This window comes from Vipera berus (genome assembly GCF_964194415.1).
Source record: "Vipera berus genome assembly, chromosome: Z".
Lineage (NCBI taxonomy): Eukaryota > Metazoa > Chordata > Lepidosauria > Squamata > Viperidae > Vipera > Vipera berus.
Window position 1 is genome coordinate 80,336,777 of NC_138205.1, and position 13,739 is coordinate 80,350,515.

At 35.7% G+C, this 13,739-nt stretch overlaps 1 protein-coding gene across 1 annotated transcript in view; it reads right to left on the reverse strand.

The window, feature by feature from the left end:
- Nucleotides 1-5,854: 5,854 nt before the first annotated feature.
- Nucleotides 5,855-13,739, reverse strand: part of NEK11 (NIMA related kinase 11) — a 95,758-nt gene continuing 87,873 nt past the window's right edge. The window contains exon 15 of the mRNA XM_081345180.1: nucleotides 5,855-7,402. Within this exon, the coding sequence (XP_081201306.1) occupies nucleotides 7,198-7,402 (205 nt within the window). The 3' untranslated portion in view covers nucleotides 5,855-7,197. The remainder of the gene's footprint in view (nucleotides 7,403-13,739) is intronic.

The following is a 13,739-nucleotide window of genomic DNA, read 5'->3' on the forward strand; positions in this document are numbered from 1 at the left end:
CAGTCACCAAGGTTGTGAGATGGGCAGTTATATAAATTTGTTTAAGAATTGTATTCTTTTGTGTTCTGTTCCATTCCATTCCGCTGCATTCCACTCCACAGTGTTGTATGTGTTCCTGGAACTTCAATAGCGTATCCAGTGGTGGGATTCAAATGTATAAACAACTGTTTCTCTGTGTGGATGCCGCTTCTGGAAGTCCGTTCTGGGCCTGGGCAACAAAAAATTAGCTACCGATTCTGCCGAACTTGTGCGAACTGGCTGAATCCCACCACTGAGTGTATCCCAGGGAAGGGAATCACTTTGAAGGGTAAAATAGAGGGCTCCAGTCAGTTTTCAATCTGTTACATGTAGTTAGGAAATCCAACCTGAGGTTTATTTTTTTTTGAAAGCTAACATGACCAGCGGATGTGTATATCCTACATATTCCTTTTATCTGTGGATAGAACAGGAATCTAATAGTCTGTTGAAAATAGAGAATAATAAGATTTATCAATTGCTGGAAAAATGAAAAAATATTCTAGTTACCATCATAGTGTAAAGATTGAAATTTAAATGAAGTGGGTAATTGATCTAATCCAACATGATTTTTATTATGTTTACACACAAATATGAAATCATCACTGAATATTGAAACAAAATTGGTGTTCTCCTGCTAAGATACCAGTTAAAGATTCAGCTTTCACTGCTTTTCAAAAAGTTGGCGCAATTCTAGATGTATTTTACTTCGGCATTGTGGTCTGCAGTTCATCTTTTCTCTCTTCCGTTTTCAGTAGATAATCGGTTAGTAGAATTTACAAATTAAGCACATTTCTGTCTTTGACAAGATTCAGCACAGTAAGACTGTATTCAGAGCAAGGCTATCAAAACATAAACAAGCGTGCATGAATTTGTGCAAGATGGCAAGGAGCAAAAATCTAATGTTATGTGTATATTATTTAAATTAAACCACAGACTTGGGCAAAATGGAATATTATAAACTAGCCTGAAGTGTACATTTTGGATCAAGGTAACAGAGAAAATGATGATATCACAATTTCCATTACAACTAAAAGATATAGATTATATACTTTCTAAGATTAACTATTGTGATTAAGCTTTTTAAGAGGATAAGATAATGAGAATACTTCAACCTTCTTGGAACATGGTACAGATTGTGCAGAGAGAAGTAGAAGGTGAGAACACAATCTCTCTGGTTTTCATTAGGCTCTTAAAGATTTTTTATACCATCAATCACATTATTATCTTGGACTTCCTGGCAGTTTTGACACCATTTTATACTAGTTGTTGGATTTCCATTCCTTCTTATTATGTTGAATTCAGAAAGTGATGCTTGGGAATCTGTAGTGCTGATGGTTTTACCAGATTGGCAAGGATAAATTAGATAATGGTGTTTACCTTTCCCATAGGTATATAAAACTTTATCTTCCCATGTAATGATTATGTAATGCAAAATTTATACAAGCAATTATTTTAGTTACCAAAGGATTATGCTTGGTTAATGGTGTGTGTGTGTTTGTTGCCCTATTCTTGGAATTCCAGTATAGAGTAGGGTGACCTTTCTCAGCTTCATTTCAAAGCCTTGAGAAAGAAATATTCCTTAGTTTTGAAAGGTGCATTCACCATCTGCTATAAACAAATACGTCTTCATTTGATAATCTCATTTTCAGTAGAAATAGACAAAGCATTCCAAGCACAAGATAAGAACAACTTGTTTTTGGCAAAGTTTAGGGAAATGAAAGCATTGAACAGGAGGTAATAGTGGATCAAAGCTTTCTATAAGCTAGTCAAAAACTCCCATAGAATGAACTTAACTGTAATGGTACTGCAGTTTTGATGACTTTGGAGGCATCTGTCCATCTTCATTTCTCTGGGGTTCTCTGACTGGTAGAAGGAACGTTATGGGATCTTCAGTATTCGTGAATATGCTTTGCCATTTCGTGTTATTTATTGTGCAAATTTCTTATTCTGGCTTGGAGTAAAGGCTTAAGTACTCTGTGAACTTAGCTTCTGAATCCAATAGAGCATGTGACCCAATTCTGCTGGACTGGGGACAGAGCAATTCAGGATTATAATTGACATTGTGACTTGTAGCCTTTTCTATCTCACTAATTGATACTATACAAAAAGTGCTGGGCAGTGGATGACATGCACATAAGGTGCACATGCCTATAATACCCAACTAGATTGATTTTCTACTCTTCCAATTCCAATTTAATTGGCTGAACATTAAATTCATAAAAATGGAACATTCTTGGAAATAAGAATTATGTTCAGCTCTATTGTGGATGGACCTCAATCCCTCTGAAATAATGTCCACATTTTAAATGCTTTTTTAACCATCTTTGGGTTCCCTGGTGCCAAGAGTGGCTAGAAAGACACTTGCCTCTACTATATGAGCTGTAGCCATTTCTGAATCAGTTAATGTGCAAATGAATAACTATACCATGATATCAACTCAAGTACATCAAGATGTTTTATATGGGACTATCCTTGTTAACAGGTTCAATTAATGAGAAAAGCTATTGCTGGGTTGCTAAGTGGTACACAATATTGGATTGCATTATGACTGCATTGATAGTTTGCCAGTAGTTTTCTAACTGCAATTCAATTCTTGTTTTAATTTCAAAAGAACTCCTTGGTTGAGGGTAAAGGTTCGTTCTCTGAGCTTGTATTTTGTTACTAGGCTAGCCTGGTAATGAAACATTCGGAAACCAACCCACAAACTCAGAAAAAAAAACTTCACCCTCACCACTATTGCAAATTCCTTGGTTCTCTACCCACTACAAGGATAATTATCGTATCAGGATAGCCTGAATAATTAAGATATGATTCTCTGTTCATCAAGACAAGAATCCATCTGAACATTACAGTCAAAGGGGAAAGTCCTCTTAAAGATTTTCCTAGTTTTAGATGATTATTTTTGATAGGGTAGGACAGGACCTTTTATTTCTCCAAACAGTATCTCAGAAATTGTGCTTAGCCCCTATATTCTCTCTTATTAAGAAATAAATCTTTTCACCTAAATCATTTTCACTCAGACCTTTTGCATTTTTCATTTAAAGTGCTCCTTGTGTATTTTATTTTGCAATTTCATTTCCTGCCTTCGTTATCTCTTACCTTAACAGTGCATTCCATATATATTTTTCTTAGATGAGTTAAATATGCCTACTAAAAGAAGAGCTTAATAATGAATGAAGAGAGGGAGGGACAGTTTGGTCTAATGGTTAAAACACCGGGCTAGAAAGCAAGAGACCATGAGTTCTGTTTCTGCTTAGCCATAAAAGCTAGATGGGTGACTTTGGGCCAGTCACCCTCTCTCAGTCCAACTCACATCACAGGTTGTCGTTGTTGTTCTGGGGAAAATAGGAGGAAGAAGATGTGTTGCATATTTTCACCACAATAAATTGTTTGTAAAAGTAATAAAGGCAAGCAACAAACAAACAAACAAACAAGTAAGTAAGAAAGATATAAGGTTCCTTGAAATTCATTCCAAGTTTCTTGGAGAGGATACACGACCACATTCACAATTCATCTATTCATATTGTTCTGACACAATCAGTGTTAGTGTAGCAGGGCAGAGTATCAGAAGGGCAAGGTTAATAGCCACAGTCTGTACCTGTTCACTTTATTAAGAGTTTGTAGTGTAATTTGATTCCACCCCCTTATATTTGAATTAAACTAAAAAGACCTATAATAAAAAGGCAGGTTTTACTCCATCACCAGAGCCCTTTATTAAGAATCCTGTGGATCAATTTATATATCATTCTTTAATGCATTTCCAAGAAATTACTTTATATTTAAGCTTATCCCTCAGAAATGCCAAAAGAATTAAAATCAGTAAGTAATAAATCATCAAAACAAGAATACAAAATAGCTGGGTAGAAGAGCATCCAATCTATTTTATTTATTTATTTATTTTTATTTTATTTAGATTTATATACCGCCCTTTCCCGAAGGACTCAGGGCGGTTTACAGGGCATTTAAAAAACAGTCAATACAAACGTTAAAACAAATTAAAGGAGATTAAATAGAACCCTGAGAAAATTAAAACCCAGTTAAAATTAAAATTAAAAATATTCTTAGCCTGGGCCAGAGAGCTCGAAGAGCCAGGTCTTCAGGTCCCGGCGGAATGAACAGAGGTTGGGGGCAGTCCTAAGCTCCGCAGGCAGCTGGTTCCACAGGGCAGGTGCACCTACTGAGAAGGCCCTACCCCTGGGTGTTACCCGCCGGCAGTCTTTAACCGGCGGCACCCTGAGGAGACCCTCCCTGTGGGAGCGCACTGGACAAAGGGAACTTGATGCTGGCAGCAGGCATCTACCAACAGTTTGCATGAGTGGGCAAATTTTTAGTGTTAAGGGCTCTTTTTTTTCTCTCCTATCCAGCAAATGGCTGCACTGTCATAACTAGTAAAGCTAGAGAAAATCTCTAATGCTAATTCCACCCAAACTATAGCCAGAAAGCAGCATTATTCTAAAAGAAAGCAAGAGAAAGATACATTGGTAAGAGGCTACATCTGAAAGAAACTGCAACAGCAACCTGCTAATAGTATGGAGAGTTTCTGAAGCAGCAAAATGTCCTGGTCACAGGGTTGAATTTATGTCCCAGATTTGAAGTTCCGGCAATTGCCCCCCACCCCACCCCCAAAGGTAATGTTATTGCATTTTAGGCACTCTGCAATTGACCCATATTTACAACTGTTTGCTGTGTCCTGCAGTTGTGTGATCATAATTTATGATGTTTTTGCCAGAAATTGAGGTTTACTTCCTGTTTCCAGCAAAAAGCAACCCATAGCAAATAATTGGTTCACATAACAAATACTGTATGGCATGTGGTTAATGACCATGCCATTCCTTTTACAATTGCAGTATTCACTTAACAATTGCAGCAAAAATATTCATAACAGAATAACAGAGTTGGAAGGGATGTTGGAGGTCTTCAGGTCCAACCTTCTGCTCAAGTAGGAGATCCTATACCATTTCAGACAAGTGGCTGTCCAGTCTCTTCTTAAAAGCCTCCAGTGACTGAGCACCCACAACTTATGAAGGCAGGCTGTTCTACTGGTTAATTGTTCTCATTGTTAGGAAATTTCTCTTAGTTCTAGGTTGCTTCTCTCCTTGATTAGTTTTCATCATTTCTTGTCTTGCCTTCTGCTGCTTTGGAAAATAGGTTGATCCCCTTTTCTTTGTGGCAGCCCCTCAAATATTGGAGCAATGCTATCATGTCACCCCTAGTCCTTTTCTCTGGTCTAGCCATGCCCAATTTCTGCAACCATTCTTCCTATGTTTTAGCCTCCAGCCCCTTAATCATCTTTGTTGCTCTTCTTTGCATTCTTTCCAGAGTCTCAAGATCTTTTTTATATCGTGGTGATCAAAACTGGATACAGTATTTAAGTGTGGTCTTACCAAGGTCTTATAAAGCAGTACTAATACTTCACATGATCTTGATTCTATCTCTCTGTGAATCTTACTATTACCCAAACATGCTAATGTTACTATCACCCAAATTTGTGGTAGGAGGAAATCCTCACAGCAGCCACCACCCATTTTACCTAGTGAATAGCCTTCTTATCTATTGCTACTAGAGACAACTGGCTTCTGAAATGAATGAATCAGTCATGTGTGTTGGAAGAGAGTTTACATGTCTAAATGTAGCTCTAAATCAGTGGCAGATTATGGGAAATTAGAGAGAATAAATTCTGAGGTCTTAATTTATGTTAGATAGCAGATACATACACAGATATATATATATATACAAACACACACAATATTGGTAATGTAGGGTGTCATTTCATCCAATATGTTAATAAATATTGCATTCCTGAGATTATTCCCAGAAAACATAGTGAATGGCTTAAACATGATTTTGAAACTATAAACATTATTAACAGTACATTTTAGAAAGTTTGAATTCTGCAAGATATATTATTCACTCAAATAATATTCTATTGTTTACATTATAATGTCAAAGCTCCAGGAATTGATGAATGTGTCACTGAAATAACTGTAAGATCCTGGAGGCTACAATAGATTACCAGTGTCTTCAGCAATTAAGTTTATTTCACATGATCTCAAAGCACATAAGGAAACTTTCGGGAGCAATGCTTTTAAGGGTAGATATAAGGAATTTAGCACAATATGCACAATTTAACTTTTAGGCTGACCATTGCTATGTATTAATTGTGAAAAAAGAAATATTCATGTTGTACTTGTTTAAAAACTATCCACAGTTTGGCTGTGCAGATGAACAAAACTACTTTAGATTGTAGGAAATACCTATTCAATATATGCTGTCATTCTAAATTAGTGTTCTTTTTCCCACATGCCTCAGCAGGTCGCAGATCCTAGATAACCTTATCTGGGCTTAAAAGTTAAGCAGAGATGGATCTATACAGAAACTGGATGAGAGACTATCAGGGAATATAAGGTTGTAGGCTAGACCAAGAAGAAAACAATAGCTAACCATTTCTACAACCTTGCCTAGAAGGATATGTATGGCTATGTTCATGAAATTACCAGGAGTTAACCTTGATTTTGAAGACACTTAAGGTAATTTCTTCACATAGTTAGGTATGATTTGTTTGTTTGAAAACATCAGTACAAGGAAAGATCATCAGTACAAGGAACTTTATTTATTTGCTTTGTAAGCAGGAGAAAGGCAGATAGGCTGCAGAGTTGTGGGAGTGGAGAAAAAAAGTTATCCTCACTCTCAAAGCCCTTTTCCCACAGTGAAAATTTTTGCTAGGTATATAACAATTGAAACCCAACTAACTGCAATTAATTGAACTGTCCACTCACTTTGCATGATGAGAATTACAAAATGTTTTATTTTCCCTCCATCCTTCCACTTCCTGTGCTGCTCCCTTATTGAAACACAGACAAAACTCAGATTACTGAATGCTGTTTCTTCATCTGAAGGAATCAACTACGCAAAATAAAATAAAAATAATGTGGGAATTGTTAAAGAAAAAATTAATGAGAACTAAATATCAACACTGGTTGTGTAGAAATTTGTAAGTTCTCATCAACTTCATTTGGACCTAAAGAATGTTTTTGATTTTATATAAAAAAGGTAATTCTATAGCATCATTTTTTCCAAAGAGTATTTCTATGTTATTCATTAATCATACAATTTGTTTCTAATTGAAACTACTGAATCTAGTGGTTTCAGATAATACAAGAAAATTCGTTCTCAGATACACTATCTCACCAAAATATCTTCTGAGACTTGTAGCTGGTCTTCAAAATAAAGAAGCTGATCTACCTCAAAGCAGTCACTTGCCCGAGATACCAATTTTCCAAGGTATTCTTTAACTTCATCTTCACTTGCATTCCTTTGTCTTGCTTGTTGGAGGAATTCATATACTTTTTCAAAAATTTCTGCTCCCAATTTTTGAATGGCTGTCCTGCCAGAAGGAGACAGTTGTAGGAAAGTTAGTGAAACTATAAATAGTATGTAGAATCCATTATCAATTATAATGGGAGATTTTACCGGAAAGGTAAATGGAAATAATATTTGAAGAAACCTCCTATGGTAAAGTTATTTTCAACCAATGCCATTTAAGGCAATGAATAAAGTTTTGATGTTCCATCAGCCACATTGCTAGCTTCTTTGAGCAGATTTGAAATTGAACATGATCATATATATAGCCTGTATTCAATACAGTACAAACAAATGATAGCTAAACACTGTGAACATAATTTCCCTTTTATATAATGTATATTATCTCTATAATAATTCTGTGGAAATATCTGGCTAAATATTCCATTACTTTTCTGCTTGACGTCTGTGGAGATTCTCAGTCATCCAGAACATGTTGTCCCAAAGGTGCTTTTTAAAGAGGCAACTGGAACCAGATGCCTCTTGAAAAAGCACCTTTGGGACTACCTTTCTGCTTGTTACTCTAACTTCAGAAACCACAGCTTTCCTTCAAAACCCAGACTTCTTGACTCTTGGGTGCCCCCTGCCTATTCTCTTCATAGGAGGTTTAGTCATCAGTCAGTAATAGGTTTGAGGGGTCCTTGATGGTCTCCAAGTTTGGTTGTAACATCTTCAGTGGTAGTAAGGAGTGGGGTTTGCTCTCAATTTATGTTCTAGTGGCATGCCCATTCAATTCTTGAAAATTCTTTAGTTGGGTTGTTTACTGGAAGGCCATTTGACAGTTCCTTGATTGGGGTATTGTTTACTTCTTGACTGTTGGTCTGATGTTAATCTTGGTATAAATTCATGTTCATTTAGATGTTGATTGCTGGTAGGGAGGTTTTGGTGTTTTTGTTCCCTTCTTGTCTTGTTGATTGTCTCTTTTCCCTAGTATGTAGAAGTTGTTTATGTCTATGTGTCTATTAATGACAAATTTGTCAGAGTGCCAGGCTTCCAGGAATTCTCTAGAGTTTTTGGATTTGGCTTGATCTAGGATCCACCCACCCACATTTCTACAGATGTAGAAGCAGTGGATCCATCCTCCCCTGCTTCCACAGAAGCCCAAAATATATAAGCCTGATATACCATCTGTCCAATTGTATCATTATCAGAAATTCCTACATACTATATAATAAAAAAATAACAAAAAAGCTTGGGTGCCTCACAGTAAAAAGCAAACACTCCATCCACTCTCCACTAGAGTGCCTTCAAAGAATCAAAGATTGGACAATAGATGAGGATGAAATCCTGGTCTCATTTGCCATATCTTTCCTGATGGCAAGTTAGAAACTTAGAAAAGCAACCTACATTAATCAAGTGCTCCATTATCAAAATGGTAATGATACAATTGAACAGAGAGGTATGTCAGGCTTATATACTGCCTCCAGAAGTTGTAGGTACCCCAAGACTGGAGGTTTTTAAAAAGAGATAAGACAACAATTTGTCTGAAATGGTATAGGGTTTCCTGCTTGAGCAAGGGATTAGACTAGAAGACCTTCAAGATCTCTTCCAACTCTGTTATTCTATTAGCCTATGAAAAGCATAACACTATTATATACAACAAAAATACATTACAACCAGAGATATTACCATAACACACAAACTAAATAAAACCCTCCAAAACATTTTAGCTTAACCAAAATACTCAGTAGCCCAAAAAGAAAAAAAATTGTCATCTATAATATAGGGTATAAGGATTGTAACAATAAATATATAGAAATAAACCATATTTGCATACCATTCAAAAGGGTCAACAAAAAGCAGGCTATAATCAGATAAGCAGGAATTAATACTAGACAAATAATTAAACAGAAAACAATACACTAATCCAACAGTCCCCAACTTTCTATCTTGGTGGCCCAGTCTGATGCAGGGTGGGGCATGTGAGTGGCAGGTGCATATGTGCATGCACAGCTCCATTAGTGTGAGCAATGGGTGGGTGCACCCTCTACTTGTGCAAGTGGAGCTTTGCACACAAGTAAAATGTGCTTGTGCTCGTGAGTGAAGCTCTACTTGTGTAAGCAGAGGGCACTCGCACACAAATTTCCATTCACGCAAATAGAGCTTCATGTATGAGCACATGTGTTCTCGCTTGCATGAGTGGAGCTTCATGTGCACGTGCACTTATCTGCCACTTGTGTAAGTGGAGCTTCATGCAGGCACACTTACCCATCTCTCTTGCAGTCTGATTTTGAACAAGCCACAGCCCGGGTATTGGGACCCCTGCCCTAATCAAGGAACTACCAAGCAGAAGCACTCCCACTGAAACTAGCAAGGTAAGCCATTATAAACAAAGACAGAGAAACCCCACACTCACTAGCACTGATGTATTACCTAGTTAGGTAATGCTGTTTGCAACCAAAAGAATTAAAAAAATTTGAGCCTATGATTCCAAATGGCTTATTATCCCACAATATTATTTTTCCTTCTGTATTTGAAGGATGCTCCCATTCATCTTTCATTCATAAAGAAACTCTTAGCACTTAACAATATGTTTAATTTGCTACTAAAAATTAAATAATATGTTATAGATGTCAAATCAATTACATATTAGAGTGGAGTGATACCTCAGATTAAGGTTTATTTATTTATTTATTTATTTATTTATTTATTTATTTATTTATTTATTTTTCTATACCGCCCTATTCCCGAAGGACTCAGGGCGGTTTACAGGGCAGCATATAAAAGACAATATAAAAAGATAATATAAAATTAAAATGAATTAAATTAATTAAAGCCCAACAATTAAAACAATATTAAAAAGCTAAAACCCCTTCAGTCCAGGCCTGATAGATCGAAAAGCCAGGTTTTCAGGTCCCGGCGAAATGAACGCAGATTGGGGGCGGTCCGGTTAAGTGTATTTCTGCATTTGATAGACATGAATGATACCTTTCATATGTGTTATAAGAGAGAATATATTAACTAATGTGTTGAATTATAATAATAATAATTATTTGGCTATTAATTAAATTTGGCTAAATTAAATATGTTCTAACCATCTATACAGTTTACATAAGCGACAGAAATATCTATTTATGAATTAAGAATGAGCATACATTTGTCTTTATTTTTTTGAAAGTTTTTTTTAGTATATAATGCAGAATCAGTTATTGCCCACATATCATGAATAATCTAAATTAATTCTGATTTGCTTCTTCTACAAAACCCAGAAAATTGGATTTAAAAATGCATACAAACCCACTGTATTTTCTTATCTTTTTAGGAGAAAAAAAATGCCTTTATAAATCTTGCTGATTAGGTAAACTGGAAAGATGATTGACTTTTAAATGTAAGGAAGAGCAACAAGTTTGTAATTAAATAGTATAGCTAACCTCTTTATCCTAACATTATTACTTCTACATTTTTTCTTCCACTCAATCATGTCCATTTTTTAAAACAACTGCCTGAAAAAGTTCCTGCAGTTTTCAAGGCTCATCTATATACACTATTGGGGATATTTTTTAAAAAACCCTCTTCCTACAATACAGCTGAGAAATTTTGTTTGGCTGGGTAAATATTTTAGATTTTCTGGTCTGTTTTAAAAATATAGGTGTACTTTTAAAATTATTTTTTATTGAAAGAGCATCCTGATGATACGTGGTCCTCATACATCAACCTGGAAATCTTGATGTAAAAGATACAATATATTTTGAACATAAATTCAGTCAATATTCTCAGCTGTTCATGATAATTAGGAAACAGAAGAAATGATCGTGCCTTCTGTTGAGGATGCTATCAGCAGATGATTAGAGTTTAGTTGTTCATCAATATTCATATACTTGTGTCTAACTCATTGGCAGCAATTCAGTAATTTTTTCCTTGCTAAAAACCTGGATGGGTTGACTACTTGGGAGCCTTGCCATGGGTCTGCTAAGTATACCTCATTTACTCTTTTTTAGAGAGCCACTGGAGTGTAGTAATTAGGTGAACTGGAGAGACCAGATTCTAGATTACTTCTGTCATGAAAGCTCACTGGGAAACTCTGAGCCAATCAATCTGTCTCCACCTGCCTGTCTTGCAGGATTGATTATGGGGATATAAACAAGTGAAATATTGCAGAAAAAAGTGCGTTTTGTATTTAACAAATACAAATAAAGAATAACTAAAAACTATGATCAGCAAAAGTAAAAAATGGTCCCAAAGGACAATAGATCCAATACAATATATTAACATACACTATATATTAATATATATTGCTCCTTTTGTAATTATGTGCACAACCCTGTAGAGGACGTTGAAATATTTTAGGTATCTAGGAATGACTTTCTCAAGCATATTTTAATCAAGCAATGTGGTTGATTTAATTCTAAAGGGACTAAAAGCTTAAATGAATTCGGTGTAATTCCAAAGGAAAACCTCTAATACTGCTAACAATTGTCCCCATTTTGTACAAATCCTTCCTGAAATAGCACTTACATTATCAATTATCTATGTTTGCAGATCAACCTTCTCCACAGGGAAATATTTGTATTTGTAGATTAATCTGTAATATCCAGGCAGAAATTTCAATAGTTTAAGGACAACCAAGTTGTAGATTGCTGATTTGAAAACATGTATTGTTTAATATATGAATTATATAAAACTGTTTTAAGACATTCCTGACTACAGTGAGTTGTAGGTTGCATAAGAGAGCAAATTGGTCTTTTCATTTTCCCTGCCTCTATGTCATAGACTTTGTCCATGAAGAACATGATTGCCTCCAGATCAGATTAGTTCTAAAAGATGGACATGGTCATTGATAATTGGTCTACATTCCTTCAAACACTTAGATAAAAATACCTGATGCTTGGGATTTTCAAACAGAATGGTGACCTAGAAACTTTTGAAATTCTAAATGTATATAGGACCAGTGAAATAAAATATTATACAGGTGATCTTTGTTATGGGGAGGATCTTGTTTCCACTATTTTATGTATAAATTATATAAAGCTACAAAAATGTCTCTCTGACCAGCATAAGTTCTGAGCTGTTGCACATAAGAACAAATTTGCCTTTTCATCTTCCCTGCCTCCATGTTGTAGGCTTTGGTAATTTGTGATTGATAATTATATAACCAGGCTGAATACCATGTAAAGATTTTCACATCCGCAGGTTTGACATTTTTACATATGCAAAACAGCAGATGGATTTTTGCGTAAGGTGTAATTTTAAGGTTAGGGAGTCTGAGCAACGTATCTGCATTTGTGTCCCCTTGCTTGAGATGGATTTCCCTAGTGAGTCCAAAGGTGAGTCATGATTTCCTTGCATTATCTGGTCTTATTCAGAGGGACTTGTTCAAATGGTAATGGGGGGAGTTGTTCTTTGTGGTACAGTGCTCAGGCAGGCTGCTCTTCTCTATCCAGCTCTTTCAAATTCTTGGTGAGAGGGAGGGGGATCACCCAATTGGATAGTAGTGCTGCCCGCAGACCACAGATGGCTCACTATAATCATTGTGACTGTGCATGTAGATAAAACAAATACCTAAACTTTATAGAAGAAAATTATATGATCTATTAAACTAATACTTCCCATTCCCATTAACTCTTCTAGTGAGGTTTTCAAGACTTGGGCAGGACTATTGCTAATTATTATTATTATTATTTGGATTTATATACCGCCCCTCTCCCGAAGGACTCAGGGCGGTGTACAGGGCAATTAAAAAAATAATAATGAAGTTGTAGCTCTTTTTAGCAGTTCTTCCTATTATAAAATCTGCTGTTATAAAAAAAGACATTTATGCGCTTGTTTGCAGAATTGAATATGATTACTATGAAGATTTTTATACATGATTATTTATTAACATATTCCCTCTGAAGTCAGTACTAAAAACATATCTAACAGAAACAAAGCTTTGCCATATTGGAGAAATCTTAAAGATAATTGATAGACATGCAATTTATTATTTATTTACAGGTAGTCCTTGACTTACAACCACAATTGAGCCCAAAATTTATGTTGCTAAATGAGAAATTCGTGAGATGAGTTTTGCCCATTTTATGACTTTGACACATTTGTTAAGTGAATCATTGCAGTTGTTAAATTAGTAACACGGTTCTTAAGTGAATCTGGCTTCCCCATTGACTTTGTTTGTCAGAAGGTTGCAAAAGATGATCACATAACCCCGGGACACTGCAACCATCATAAATGTGAACCAGTTGTTAAGTATCCAAATGTAAATCACATGAACATGGGGATCCTGCAATAGTCATAAGTGTGAAAATGGTTATGACACTTTTTTCAGTGCTGTTGTAATTTCGAACAGTCACTAAATGAACTGTTGTAAGTTGAGGACTACCTGTATTTATTTAGTGTAGGCATACAATATCAGGAAAATCTACACATGC